At 41.7% G+C, this 11615-nt stretch overlaps 1 protein-coding gene across 3 annotated transcripts; it reads left to right on the forward strand.

Annotated features, from left to right (window-relative positions):
- The first annotated feature begins 744 nt into the window (after positions 1 to 744).
- On the forward strand, positions 745 to 11615 carry dennd1c (DENN domain containing 1C). Of its 3 annotated transcripts, none has more exons than XM_084558868.1 (23): positions 745 to 987; positions 1395 to 1459; positions 2039 to 2082; positions 2912 to 2961; positions 3055 to 3174; positions 3260 to 3329; positions 3408 to 3488; positions 3577 to 3642; positions 4486 to 4539; positions 4653 to 4763; positions 5084 to 5184; positions 5845 to 5890; positions 5973 to 6074; positions 6678 to 6803; positions 7064 to 7165; positions 7341 to 7431; positions 8660 to 8700; positions 8791 to 8841; positions 8921 to 8968; positions 9056 to 9163; positions 9338 to 9420; positions 9844 to 10054; positions 10131 to 11615. In XM_084558868.1, the coding sequence occupies exons 1-23, from the start codon at positions 971 to 973 to the stop codon at positions 11109 to 11111; spliced, it is 2769 nt and encodes a 922-aa protein (XP_084414994.1). In that variant the 5' UTR covers positions 745 to 970; the 3' UTR covers positions 11112 to 11615. The 3 variants fall into 3 exon arrangements, with proteins under 3 accessions (XP_084414994.1, XP_084414995.1, XP_084414996.1); XM_084558869.1 differs by having other exon boundaries at positions 5976 to 6074; XM_084558870.1 differs by lacking the exon at positions 3577 to 3642.

The following is an 11615-nucleotide window of genomic DNA, read 5'->3' on the forward strand; positions in this document are numbered from 1 at the left end:
CTTTCAGTTTCACCATGGATGCCACAGCAGGAAGCAAACTAAAATGGAGCTGTGAGCTTTACATGGGTTATGAAATTTGACTTCAGCAACACAAGGGGGCAGTATAAAACCTGTGAGTTTCGTTCCTCTCTGAACAGGATGTGGACACCTTGTTACCTCTATTCTACTAAGAGGCTTGTAACTTGAAAGCTTCCCAGTATGGCACTTGTCAGAGCTCTGAGGCCTCTTCATTTGATCATTAGCCACACACACCATGCTGATCAGCTCGTAGGCCATGTGGCTAAAATATCAACCATGTTTCTATATCTAAATCAAGCCATAAACAGACCCTCAGTAACATATCCCCTGGCTTTGATACTCTACAAATGAATCCACACAGTTTGTACGCTGCTTGTGTCCTGGGTGTGTTTACTAAGGGTCTCTTTAGATAACACATTACTGGTCCGGTGTTCTTATTGATGGTTAAAGAGTCACCAAAGGAAAAATGAAAACAAAAGTGGAGGAATGAATGGATTTTTTTCATGCAAATCTCCCCGTGGTCAATAAGTGGCACTACTTTTTTCTGTAACTTGATTCATGAAACTGCTAATTCAGAGACACGAGATTTGTCTTATGTTTTATTTTGATTACACAGTTCTGCATTTTGACCAGAAGTATGCGCACATTTAAAATGCATTACCAAGAACAAAACCACCCAAAGACACGTAATCCAAAGAGATGTGAGCATGAATTGTGAGTGTTTGGAGAGGTGGTCTCATGACAGACGTCATTCACACACTGACACTCATATCGACATAAATCAGGAAGTGTTCTGTCACTCCAGCGTTGATTGTGCAGGCGGTTGCTTCTGCTGCTGTCTGCCTTCGTTTTAAAGCACGGCCACAACAGAGGTATGGCTGCCATCTAACGTCACCGCTGAAAGTCTCTCTCCTCTCGGACAAACACATGGACAGAGCTGCATTCAGACAGCATGGGCTCCAGATTAAAGTAAGTAAACTATGACATTTTTGTTTTTCGTCTTCCATCATCATCACTCGGCCTGTCAGTCTGTTCTTGTGGTTTTCATCACTTCCTCTCGCAAACTGCACAGGAAGTTTCCTGCAGTAACTCTGTTACCCTGTATCAGTTCACCATACACTTCATAGGAGATCTTTTCTTGTTTAAAGCAATATGTTCCTTTCTTAAATAAAAATGACCGGCTTTTAAATATTTTGATGTAATCACACAAAGCTATACCTGCCTCTACAAGACTGGCTTGTAATATGTCCTTTACAACACACTTAAGAGTCTAACTAATAATAGATGGTGTTGTCAGTCTTAATGTGACCATCTTTGGTGGGTAACACATTCTAACAATAACTTCATATCTGTGCTGTGAATCTCCTTCCTGTCAGACAAAACCCTGAGCGAACCTTCTACTGGTTCTTTGAAGCAGCTTGCCCTGTAGCCAGAGACAAAGGTGAGCCTTCTGTGATCTTTCCTGGCAGCACACTGAGGCCAGATTGAAAAACGTATGTTCTTAGCTTAAGTTCGACCCTCCATGGAGATCCAGAAGTTTGGCATCTGTTATGGAGCAGTTTGGTCATGCAGAGTTGTCTGTTAGCAGACTTTGCCCGCAGTTGTATCCATCTTCTTGTCAAACTGTAGCCTTACGTGACACAGACACAAATGTGCAGTAGTTATGAATTTTCGGTATGCGTCAGAAAGCGATAAAATGTCAGACTGACCGTATTTCTGTTGAGCTGAGAGTTGCTTCCTGTTTTGTGACCGGAAAAACCACACAGCCTGTCTATTTACACGTGAACCTGATGGGTACATGTTGTGGTAATGTCTCTGACTGAAGAGTTGAGCGTGACGTCTAAATTCAAAATACTTATTATTGAATTCAAAGAAAATTCCACTTATATGGCACTAACATTTTACCAAGTGTTTCCTTGTGAAACACAGAGAAGACTATAATATATACATTTCCTAGATAGAGTTTGTTGGGAGTGTTACCATTGCTGTTTGCTCATTCATTCTTTCTTTAATATTACAGATCCTGGATTGCTGTTTAAGTTTCCAGAGGACTTTAGTGATGAGGTAGCCTCTTGTGTCTCCTGCTACTGGAATCTTACTGTGGACATGACGTTGCGTTACATTGATCATAGCTGCTAGCCAAAGTTTTAATACGTTGTTCAACTTTGGTTTTAGCCAGTAGGCAAACATCAGTGTGCTAACATGCTAAACTAAGAAACATACATTCTGCTTGTACTTAATGTATAGTAACTTACACCGATCAGGCATAACATTATGACCACTGACAGGAGAAGTAAATAACATCTTGTGACAATCCAATGTTCTGCTGGGAAAACTTTTGGACCTGGCATTCATGTGGATGTTACTTAGACATGTACCACCCACCTAGACCAGACCAGGCACCCCCACCCCCTAGCAACGACACTCCTTGATGGCAGCAGCCATCCCCAGCGGATGCAGACTGACACAGGCACACACACAAAAACGGTTTAGGAACAACTCAAAAAACATGAAACATGTGTTGACCTGGCCTCCAAATTCACTAGATCCCCAACTGATCTAGTATCTGTGGAATGATCCACAGAGGCCCCTCCCCTCAACCCATAGGACCCAAAGGCCCCCACTAACAACATTGTGTTGCCACAGGACACCCTCAGAAGGACCATGTCCATTCTCTGATGAGTCACAACTGTTTTGGAGGCACACGGGAGACCTACACAATATTAGGAAGGTGGTCACAATGTTAAGCCTGATCGTTGTATGTAGGTGTTACACAGGTTCAGCATTGTTTGTTTATGTGTGGCTGTTAGACTGCTAACCTTCAGTTCAAACTTTGGTATGAGCCCCACACTCTTTTTAGTGTCTTCACTTTTAACTTTGCTCTACCTTTTAGGAGTCCTGTCAAACATTACCCAGGTTCTGTTTCCCGTATGACATTCAGAGGTGAGTACAAAACTCCCTGTTTTACTCCAGTTTAAATGTCCAGTCCTGTTTGATTTTTACATGTAAACTCCTCACGCTGTTCATATTGTTCAGAGTGAGGGATGGAGTCGCCGTGCAGCACTTTACTTTTGTTCTTACTGACCTCGAGGGATGCCAGCGCTTCGGCTTCTGTCGCCTTACCAACAGCACACACACCTGCCTTTGCATACTCAGGTACAGCGTTGTGTATCTTATAATGCCAAATTGCGCAGTGTTTTGATAACATATTTCCTAAAAACATTATCTATTTTATTTTTAGTTATCTACCATGGTTTGAAGTGTTTTACAAACTTCTCAACAATTTGGCTGATTACCTCTCAAAAGGACAGGTGAGATAATCTTTCCATTAGCATCCAGCTCAGCCTCATGTGAACATTATTAACACAATCACATCATCTCTTCAACAGACTAATGAGATGAAAGCACTCCTGGCCGCGCTCTACAAACAGCCCATACCACTGACAGCGGGATCAGTCACTCTGCAGATGGTAAATATCTAATAAGGCAGCGAGAACCGGGAGTAACACTTTACGGCTGTTCTCTGTCAGTGGTCAGCCTGTTGTGTTTTTTTCTGAGGGTGAGCAGCTGCTGGTCAGCACAAAGGTGTCCCATCCTATTGCACAACCAGAGGGGCAAGAGGGGGTGAGTCCCACAGGAGTTAATGTGGCCTGGAGTCACGGCTGAACCGATACAGACTAACTCCTGTTGGAAAACTTAGGCTGTGTGTGCTTGGTGACTAAAGCTAACGCCTGTGGACTAAAATCTTGTCACTCACCCTTCAAATTAGGTCACTGTGTAAGCCGTATTAATACAACTGATATTCATTATAACCTTTGGGACGTGTACTTTTATGTTTGTACAGCTCTGATTTTACTGACCCCACAACAAATGTTTTGTCTCATGACGGAAATGTCTCTGTGTGGCTGAAAGCTACAGCTGATTGTATCTCGTGGATTTTTGTACTGGAAGGATTTCATTCCAAAAAGAGAATGATTTGAAATAAATATTTACTCATCTAATGCTGCCCTGTAGTGGGGAAATAGAGAGAAACTAATTCAATTAGCAGTCAGTAAGATTCAAATCCTGAGTCATGCAGTGACAGCAGCGGTTACCAAGGAAACATCTGTATTTGCATTAGCCTGCACCTTCTGATACAGTTAAACAAATGCAGTATGGAATGGTGGACTCTGTCACTAATAATGAAAACTTTTGTATTAAGAGGTAAAAATACATACAGAAGAGATTTGATTTGATTTAGAGATGATTTTAAGACACTACAGTAAGACAGCGGCTTACACTACATCTAATGGCAGCGTTGCTTAATGGACAGAGAATTCTGGAATGAAATCCTAGATTCTGATCCTGTAACCTTTGATGGCCGCATGTATTTTGCTGTAGATACTAATCCACCCATGCTGCTGAAAGCTCAACCATCAAAAACTCTCCACATTCTCACTAATGTTGTGCTTACTCTCCTTTGAGCAGGTTCCATACTTTATTGCTCCAGACCCCAGGAGCCTTCCCTCCATCCCTGAAAATGTGAGTATGTTTAGATAAACTAACCCAGGATTTGTATCTATCCAACAAGGCAGGTGGAACTTAGATCTTTGTCAATTTAAAGTGACATTTGCACGTGTCTGTGCGTTTACCAGAGGAACTTGACCGAGCTGATTGTAGCAGTAGATGTGGGGAACTTGCTTCAGCTCTATGCCAGCATGCTGTTTGAGAGACGCATCCTCATCTTTGCGAGCAAACTCAGCACTGTAAGACATTTCTGTTGTTCTATTTTTGTAGTATGACATTAACTTCTTTTTACAGAAACATGTTCATTCTCCGGAGACCTAACAATAACCAACAACCATGTCTGTCACATGCCAAACGCCAACTCTCAACCATCAACATTAACCTAATCCCAGTGAGGACAGAAATCACGTTAGCTTTTACTCAGTTGGACTGCTGACTGCAGCTACAATAGACTATTCTGTGCTATTCTGAAGACAAACATTGACCCCTATACTTTGTGTGGCCTATGGCAGACCACGGAGTTTGTGTATTTAATCTGTTCTCCATTTTGTGTGTGTAGCTGACATCTTGCGTGCATGCACTCAGTGCTGTGTTATACCCCATGTACTGGCAACATATCTTTATTCCTGTCCTGCCACCCCACCTACTGGATTACTGCTGGTGAGATGTTTTACCTATCTATTGTCTATAAACCAACCAACATACCTACCTAACTACCTACTTACCTACCTACCAAACTACCTACCTACCTACCTATCTACCCTTGCTGTTTGAAGCTCTACCTACCCACCTACTTACAGATGTACCTACCTATGCACCGGCCTACCTATACATTTACCTACCTACCTACCTACCTACCTACCTACCTACCTACGTACCTGCCTAGCCATTTACAGATCTAACTACCTTCCTATCTATACATGTTTCTATCCATCTCCCTACTTACCTACCTACCTACTTACCCACCTACTTACAGATGTACCTACCTACGCATCAACATACTGTACCTACCTCCTGACCTGCCTACCTACCTACCTACCTACCTACCTGCTTGCCTGCCTGCCTCCCTGCCTGCCTAGTCATTTACAAATCTACCTACCTTCCTACCTAAATATTTACCTATCCATCTCCCTACCTACCTACCTACCTACCTACCTACCTATCAATGAACCTACCTAATTACAGATCTACCTACCTAATTACCTAATTACACATCTACCCACATACTGTATCTACCGACTGACCGACCTAGCTACCTACATACCTACCACTTATTTTAATGCACTTAACTCATGGGTTCTCACATTTATGTTGTTACAGTGCACCTATGCCTTACCTAATAGGGGTCCACACAAGTCTATCTGAGGTAAACTCCTGGTCATTCTAAGAATCTTTCAAGTTTGTCCCCTGACACCGACCCCTGATCATACTGTGTCTCTGTCTGGCAGAAGGTGAGAAGTCGTGGACTGGAGGAAGTTGTCATTCTGAATGTGGATACAAACACAATGGAAACACCTTTCGATGACCTTAAAAGGATACCTTCAGATGTGGTAATAAATCCTCTTTGTTTGGGTATAGACCTCTTTCACACCTTGTTTAGTAGGGGAAGAGTGGCTTCACAGAAAAAGCTTGTTCTTCACAGTAGGACTAAAATTAGAAATCAATGTCCGTTTTGCTCATCACTGTTGGGCAGACTTTGGTACTGTGCAAATAAGAAGCTAACCTACTTTTAAAATCTGATGCTGTTTACAGATATGTTGCGTGAATGTGTTTGTATATGGTTCACATTATAGATGCTTCTGATTTTTCCTAGGCAGTTAGAAGGTAATTTCCCTAAGTTGGGACATTTTGGATCAAGGAACTATGGCAGATAAACCCAATTTAGCAACATTTTGACATTCTGTAATGAGTTCAGTGCTACTTTGAAAGTCAGTGATGTGGACACAGTTATGGATGTTGGCCAGCTTCTCTTCCCACGTATCTAGATGCATAACACGGTCAAGAATTAAACAATCGAAATGATAAAGGCAGCTTTTGCACTTCTACCTTAACCTCTTATGTTAACTGCATGTGGTTATTGTACTCGCTATAGCTGATCGGAGAGAGCAGCTACAGTGTTTTTTCCACAAACATAAATGCCAATGTGTGTCCAGATGTCGGGGCTGAAGGTGTGTTTGAAGCGTCAGGCAGTGTCACCTGGCTGTGGTGTCTCTCGTGCCTTCCTGAAAGCTCAGGCTCTGCTGTTTGGAGGCTACAGGGACGCATTGCAGGGGGAGAAGGTCTGTCACTTATAAAAAGACTTCTTGCAGAAACTAACATGTTAACTTATTTAAATTTGAATGGAAATCTGTAGATTCAATTCTTAACACTTACTTAACTTAAAAAGTTTCGTTTACACCAAAAATGTTATTATTTTTATTGATTTAATATGTTCAATGATGATGATAGACCTGTGTGTCTAATTATGGGACTATTGCACTCTCTCTCTCTCTCTCTCTCTCTCGCTCTCTCGCTCTCTGTGCTCATTTTCCCTTTGCAGGAAGGTGAAATATTTTTCTGCGAGAAGCTGTTTTTAGATCACAAGTCCGCCAGCATGAAGCACTTCCTGCAGAGCGCCGTTCATTTACAGTTCTTCAAACAGGTACGCATTGCTACCTCCTGCCCTCTGGTGGACATTTACTGCAATTGTAATTATTTGGAACAGCTTGTTTTGCAGGAGATTAAAAAAAGTCTCCGACACCATTTCAGGCCAATTCATTATAAATCAAATGATCATGTCTGATTTTTTTTTCTTTCTTTCTTTTTTTTTTTTTTAGTTCATTGATTGTCGACTGGATATTCTGAACAAAGGAAAGGAACCAGAGGATCTCTTTGAGGAGGAGATAATAAAGTGTGAAACAGCAGAAGGTGTGGATCTGTATGTACGGTACCAGTCAAATGTTTGGGCACATCCTCTCATTCAATGATTTGTCCTTATTATTTCTATATTGTAGATTATGGCTGATGGCATTGAAACTATGAAGGAACACATATGAAATTATGTAGTAAGCAACAACAAAGCAATAAACAAATGAGAATATGTTTTATACTTTAGATTCTTCAGATTCAGATTCCTTATGCTTTGATGACAGCTTTGTACACCCTTACCATCTAGCTCTAAATTCTATCTAAAAATGATTCATGAGGTGGTCATGTGGAATAGTTTTCCATCAGTCTTGAAGAAGTCCCCTGAGTTGTTGAGCAGTTGTAGGCTTCTTTACTGTCAACTCATCCCAAACCATCTCAATAGGGTTTATGTCGGATGATTGTGGAGGTCAGTCTCCTCCTCTGGCTGAAACGCAGTTTTCCACTGGTCTGATGTCCTTTCCCGGTGGTTCTTGGCCCAAGCCTTTCTCTTCTTGTTATTGTTCTTCCTCAGTAGAGATTTCTCCGGAGCAATGTGAGCATGAAGGCCGTAGTCGAGCAACTGATGTTGAGACGAGTGGCCACTTGAACTTTGTGAAGCATTTATGTGGGCTTTAATTTGAGGTGCTGTTATTTGTGGTTTATGAGGCAGATAACTCTATGAATGTATCCTCTGCAGCAGAGGTAACTCTTGGTTGCTGTTCTAATCCATATCATTGCCATGATATGGCAATCACACCATATCGTGGCGATATTGCCACGATATGGATTAAAACAGCAACGTTGGTAGAGAACTGTGTACCAGCATACCTCTGTATAACACAACTAATGGTGTCAAACACATCCAGAAGGTAAGAAGTTCCTCAAATTCACCCATGACAAGTTACAACTGTTGATAGAAAACCATTCCAGATGATTACCTCATGAAACTGACTGAGAGAAGAAGTGAGAGTGAGAAGAAGTGTGGAATTAAAGCCAAAGAAGGCTACTTTTAGTTTTTACTTTTACTTTTAAAATATAAAAAAATACTGTGGTCTGTTTGAGACTTTTCTTGTTTACCTCATAATTTCACATTTATTCCTTTATTGTTTTGATGTCTTCACCATTAATAGAAATAAAGAAAAAACATGGAATGAGAAGGTGAGTCCAAACTTTTGACTGTATGTGAAACAATTTTTCATCACTAACTGACCATATGCCCTTCTTCTTCTGTATTCATGTGTTTTTGTAGGAAGAAGCAAATCTTATCAACAGTTAGTGGGCAACCTAAAGGTAAGTTAGTTTCATCTTTACTCAGACACTGTTTGATTTGTTCCTATCTCGCTAAACAGTCCAGCACAGATTACTTTGTTCTTTTCACAGAAAGGGGGTGGAGCTCTTATCCTCAACATGAGGACCAAAGCAAACATGAGGGTAAATACTGGCTGAATAGTTTTTGGAGGGGAAATTTGTGTTGCAGTTTGGTAGCTGACTGTTCATTTATCTCTCCTAGGCCAAAGGTCTCACCAAGTCAGGTTTGAAGAACCTGCTAATGCACAAGGTGGGCTTGTGTTTATGTCGGCTCATGCTTTAATCAGTACAAAATCTGGTGTGATTTTAATTCTTCTTCCTTGTGGGTGCAATGCAGGCGCACAATGAAGAAAACAGTCTTCAGAGAGGCGGATCGGTATCACACCGGCGTGTGAAATCTGACAGTTTGCAAAGTCGTCTGCCAATCACTCAACACTTTGGGATGGTGAGGTCCTACTTTTAACTTCTATACACCTAATGCAAATCTCATTCATTTCAGATGTTTTAAGAAATTAAACAGTCCACATATCCACTTGTTCTGCTTGATTTAGTACCACTTAAACACTGATCACGTTTGTGTGGGCTGCTTTCCCTTTGCTTTGTTTGTGCATTGATTCAGTCACGGCCCCGACGGCCTGTTCACAAATCGAAGGCTCCCAGAGACATGGACAACATGAAGGATGATGGAGATGCATGGGATGGGTGAGCAGTACATTCACTCAAGTACTACTGTATACTTGATCACACATTGAGGAGCTCGTACTTTGCTTGACTGATGAACATTTTCATTAATTCTATAGCACTTAATAAGATGTTTTCTCAAAGATGTAACCATGTGTGACTGTGTGTCCATTATAAGACCTTTAAACTTAATTAACAGGCCACTGGTCCAGTACTCTGAAGATATCTTTTCTTAGTAAAAGAGAAAACAAAATAAAACACTAAAAAATTATTTTGGCTTTCTTGCATTGGTTAAAATCACGAGACATTGTGCTGCATAAATCCCTCATAAACTGTATTATTTATAGGTAGCTCTCTTACCTAACAACTATTTGTTTAATCATTGAAATAGACAAGAATATTAAGCTTGACCTTTCTTATATGTGTGTTATTTTTTGGTGCCAGAGCTGTGTCTGGGCCTGTAGCTGAGCAGGAATCTGAGCTTCAGAAGGATGAAGATGAGGGGGGAGATTCACTCCTCTGTGACGAAGAGATGGATCTTCTTGGGGAGATCTTTGACACACTCAGTTCCAGGAGCTCCCATGAACGTGGGCTGTTGTATGGCACCCGCAGCCTGGATCTGTTTGGACCGGACAGCCATGACTTCATCACGAAGGTGAGGAAACAAAGAACCAAAACACACAAACGTGTAAAATGATTTTCTATTAATGATCTAGATCTGTGTTTTCCAGAATCATCCAGGCAATCCCAGCCAGGAGAGCCTGTCCCTATCCATCAGCGGCAGTGGCAGCCTACACAGCTGGAATCTGGAAACAACAGAGGAGCTATCAGACCTGACAGAGGACTCTGATTGGCTGTCCCTAGACACCAGCTTACCAGAGGAGGAAGGGTATCTGCTGGCAGCATGTGAAATGGGACAGCAAGAAAGTGGCCGGAGGGAAGACAGAACGAAACAGGAAGAAGTGCAAGTAGCATTAAATGGAAACCAAGAAGAAGGTGACAGAAATAAATTTCAGGAAGTGAAGTTAGCAGAAGAGAGGAAGACAGATGATCAAGAAAAGAGAGTGAGTTTAGGGGAGGTTCCTGTGAATGAAACGGTCAAGAAACAAGAGGATGAAGGGTTGAAAGTAAAAAGGGAAGATGAGAAAGAGGAGCCACAGTCAGAAAGAGGAACAAACGACAATGAAGTGCAGCCAAGTGTGACAACAGAAGACAGAAGCGAGACCCAAGAGGAAAAAAGAAAGGAGGTGGGAGGATCTTTAAAGGAACTTATAAAACTGAATCCCCATCACATCAACTCTGTAGAGGAGCAGCAAGGACAGGAGGAGATAGTCAATCCAGGAACTACAGTCCCTCCTGGACCTCAGAGTGTTGCTGCTGACCCCAAACCTCCAGACAGTCAGGAAACAAAGAGCGAAGACGCAACAACGAAAGAGCAGCAAGAGGAAAGACAGACCCGGTTTCCCCCTAAAGTGATGTCTGCTGTAGCACGTTTCCAGTCTCAGGGGTCCAGCCAAGGCTTCCAGGTAAAGTCCAGGATAATGCCCCTGTCCGAACCCGGAAGGCCTGGGAACGTGCTTCGAAGCAGGGAGAATGCACAAACGCCACGCGACTCAGATCTACCAGAAACAAGCCACTCAGAGTCAACTGAGGAGGAGGAAGACCGCCCCCTGATCAAAGTGTCTGAACTTAAGAAGAGATTCGAAGCTTGAAGGATGAAGCTGACTCCAGCTTTAGACTCTGTTATTAAATCCCATCAAAAGACATACGCAAGTCTCGATATTTCCTCTACCCATCTGTGACATCCAATCCCATTTATTGTTACTGAAGATGGAATTATTAAAATAAGTACTTTCACTTTTTAATAAGGGATCAGAAGTTCCCCAAATTAGCCTCATATGCTGGCAAATCCTACGACACTGGAATAATTGTCTCAGATTTGCCAGTAACAAACTAGTGTACATCCTCAATAGAGGACAACCCAGATGTAACTATTTACAAGATTTTGTCTTTCATGGAATTTCTTGATGGTATGAAAAACAGAATATCACCCCAGTTATTCTGGAGTTCACAAACTGGCTGCACGGCAAATATTAAAAACAGATTTTATTGTTTGTCTGAACATTATACACCTGATAATTTTATCATTTGCACTTGTTGAATTAAGGCCACAAGGCAGCATGGCTGAAATAAAGGTATAAATTCTGTGCCACTCA

This window comes from Chelon labrosus (genome assembly GCF_963514085.1).
Source record: "Chelon labrosus genome assembly, chromosome: 2".
NCBI lineage: Eukaryota > Metazoa > Chordata > Actinopteri > Mugiliformes > Mugilidae > Chelon > Chelon labrosus.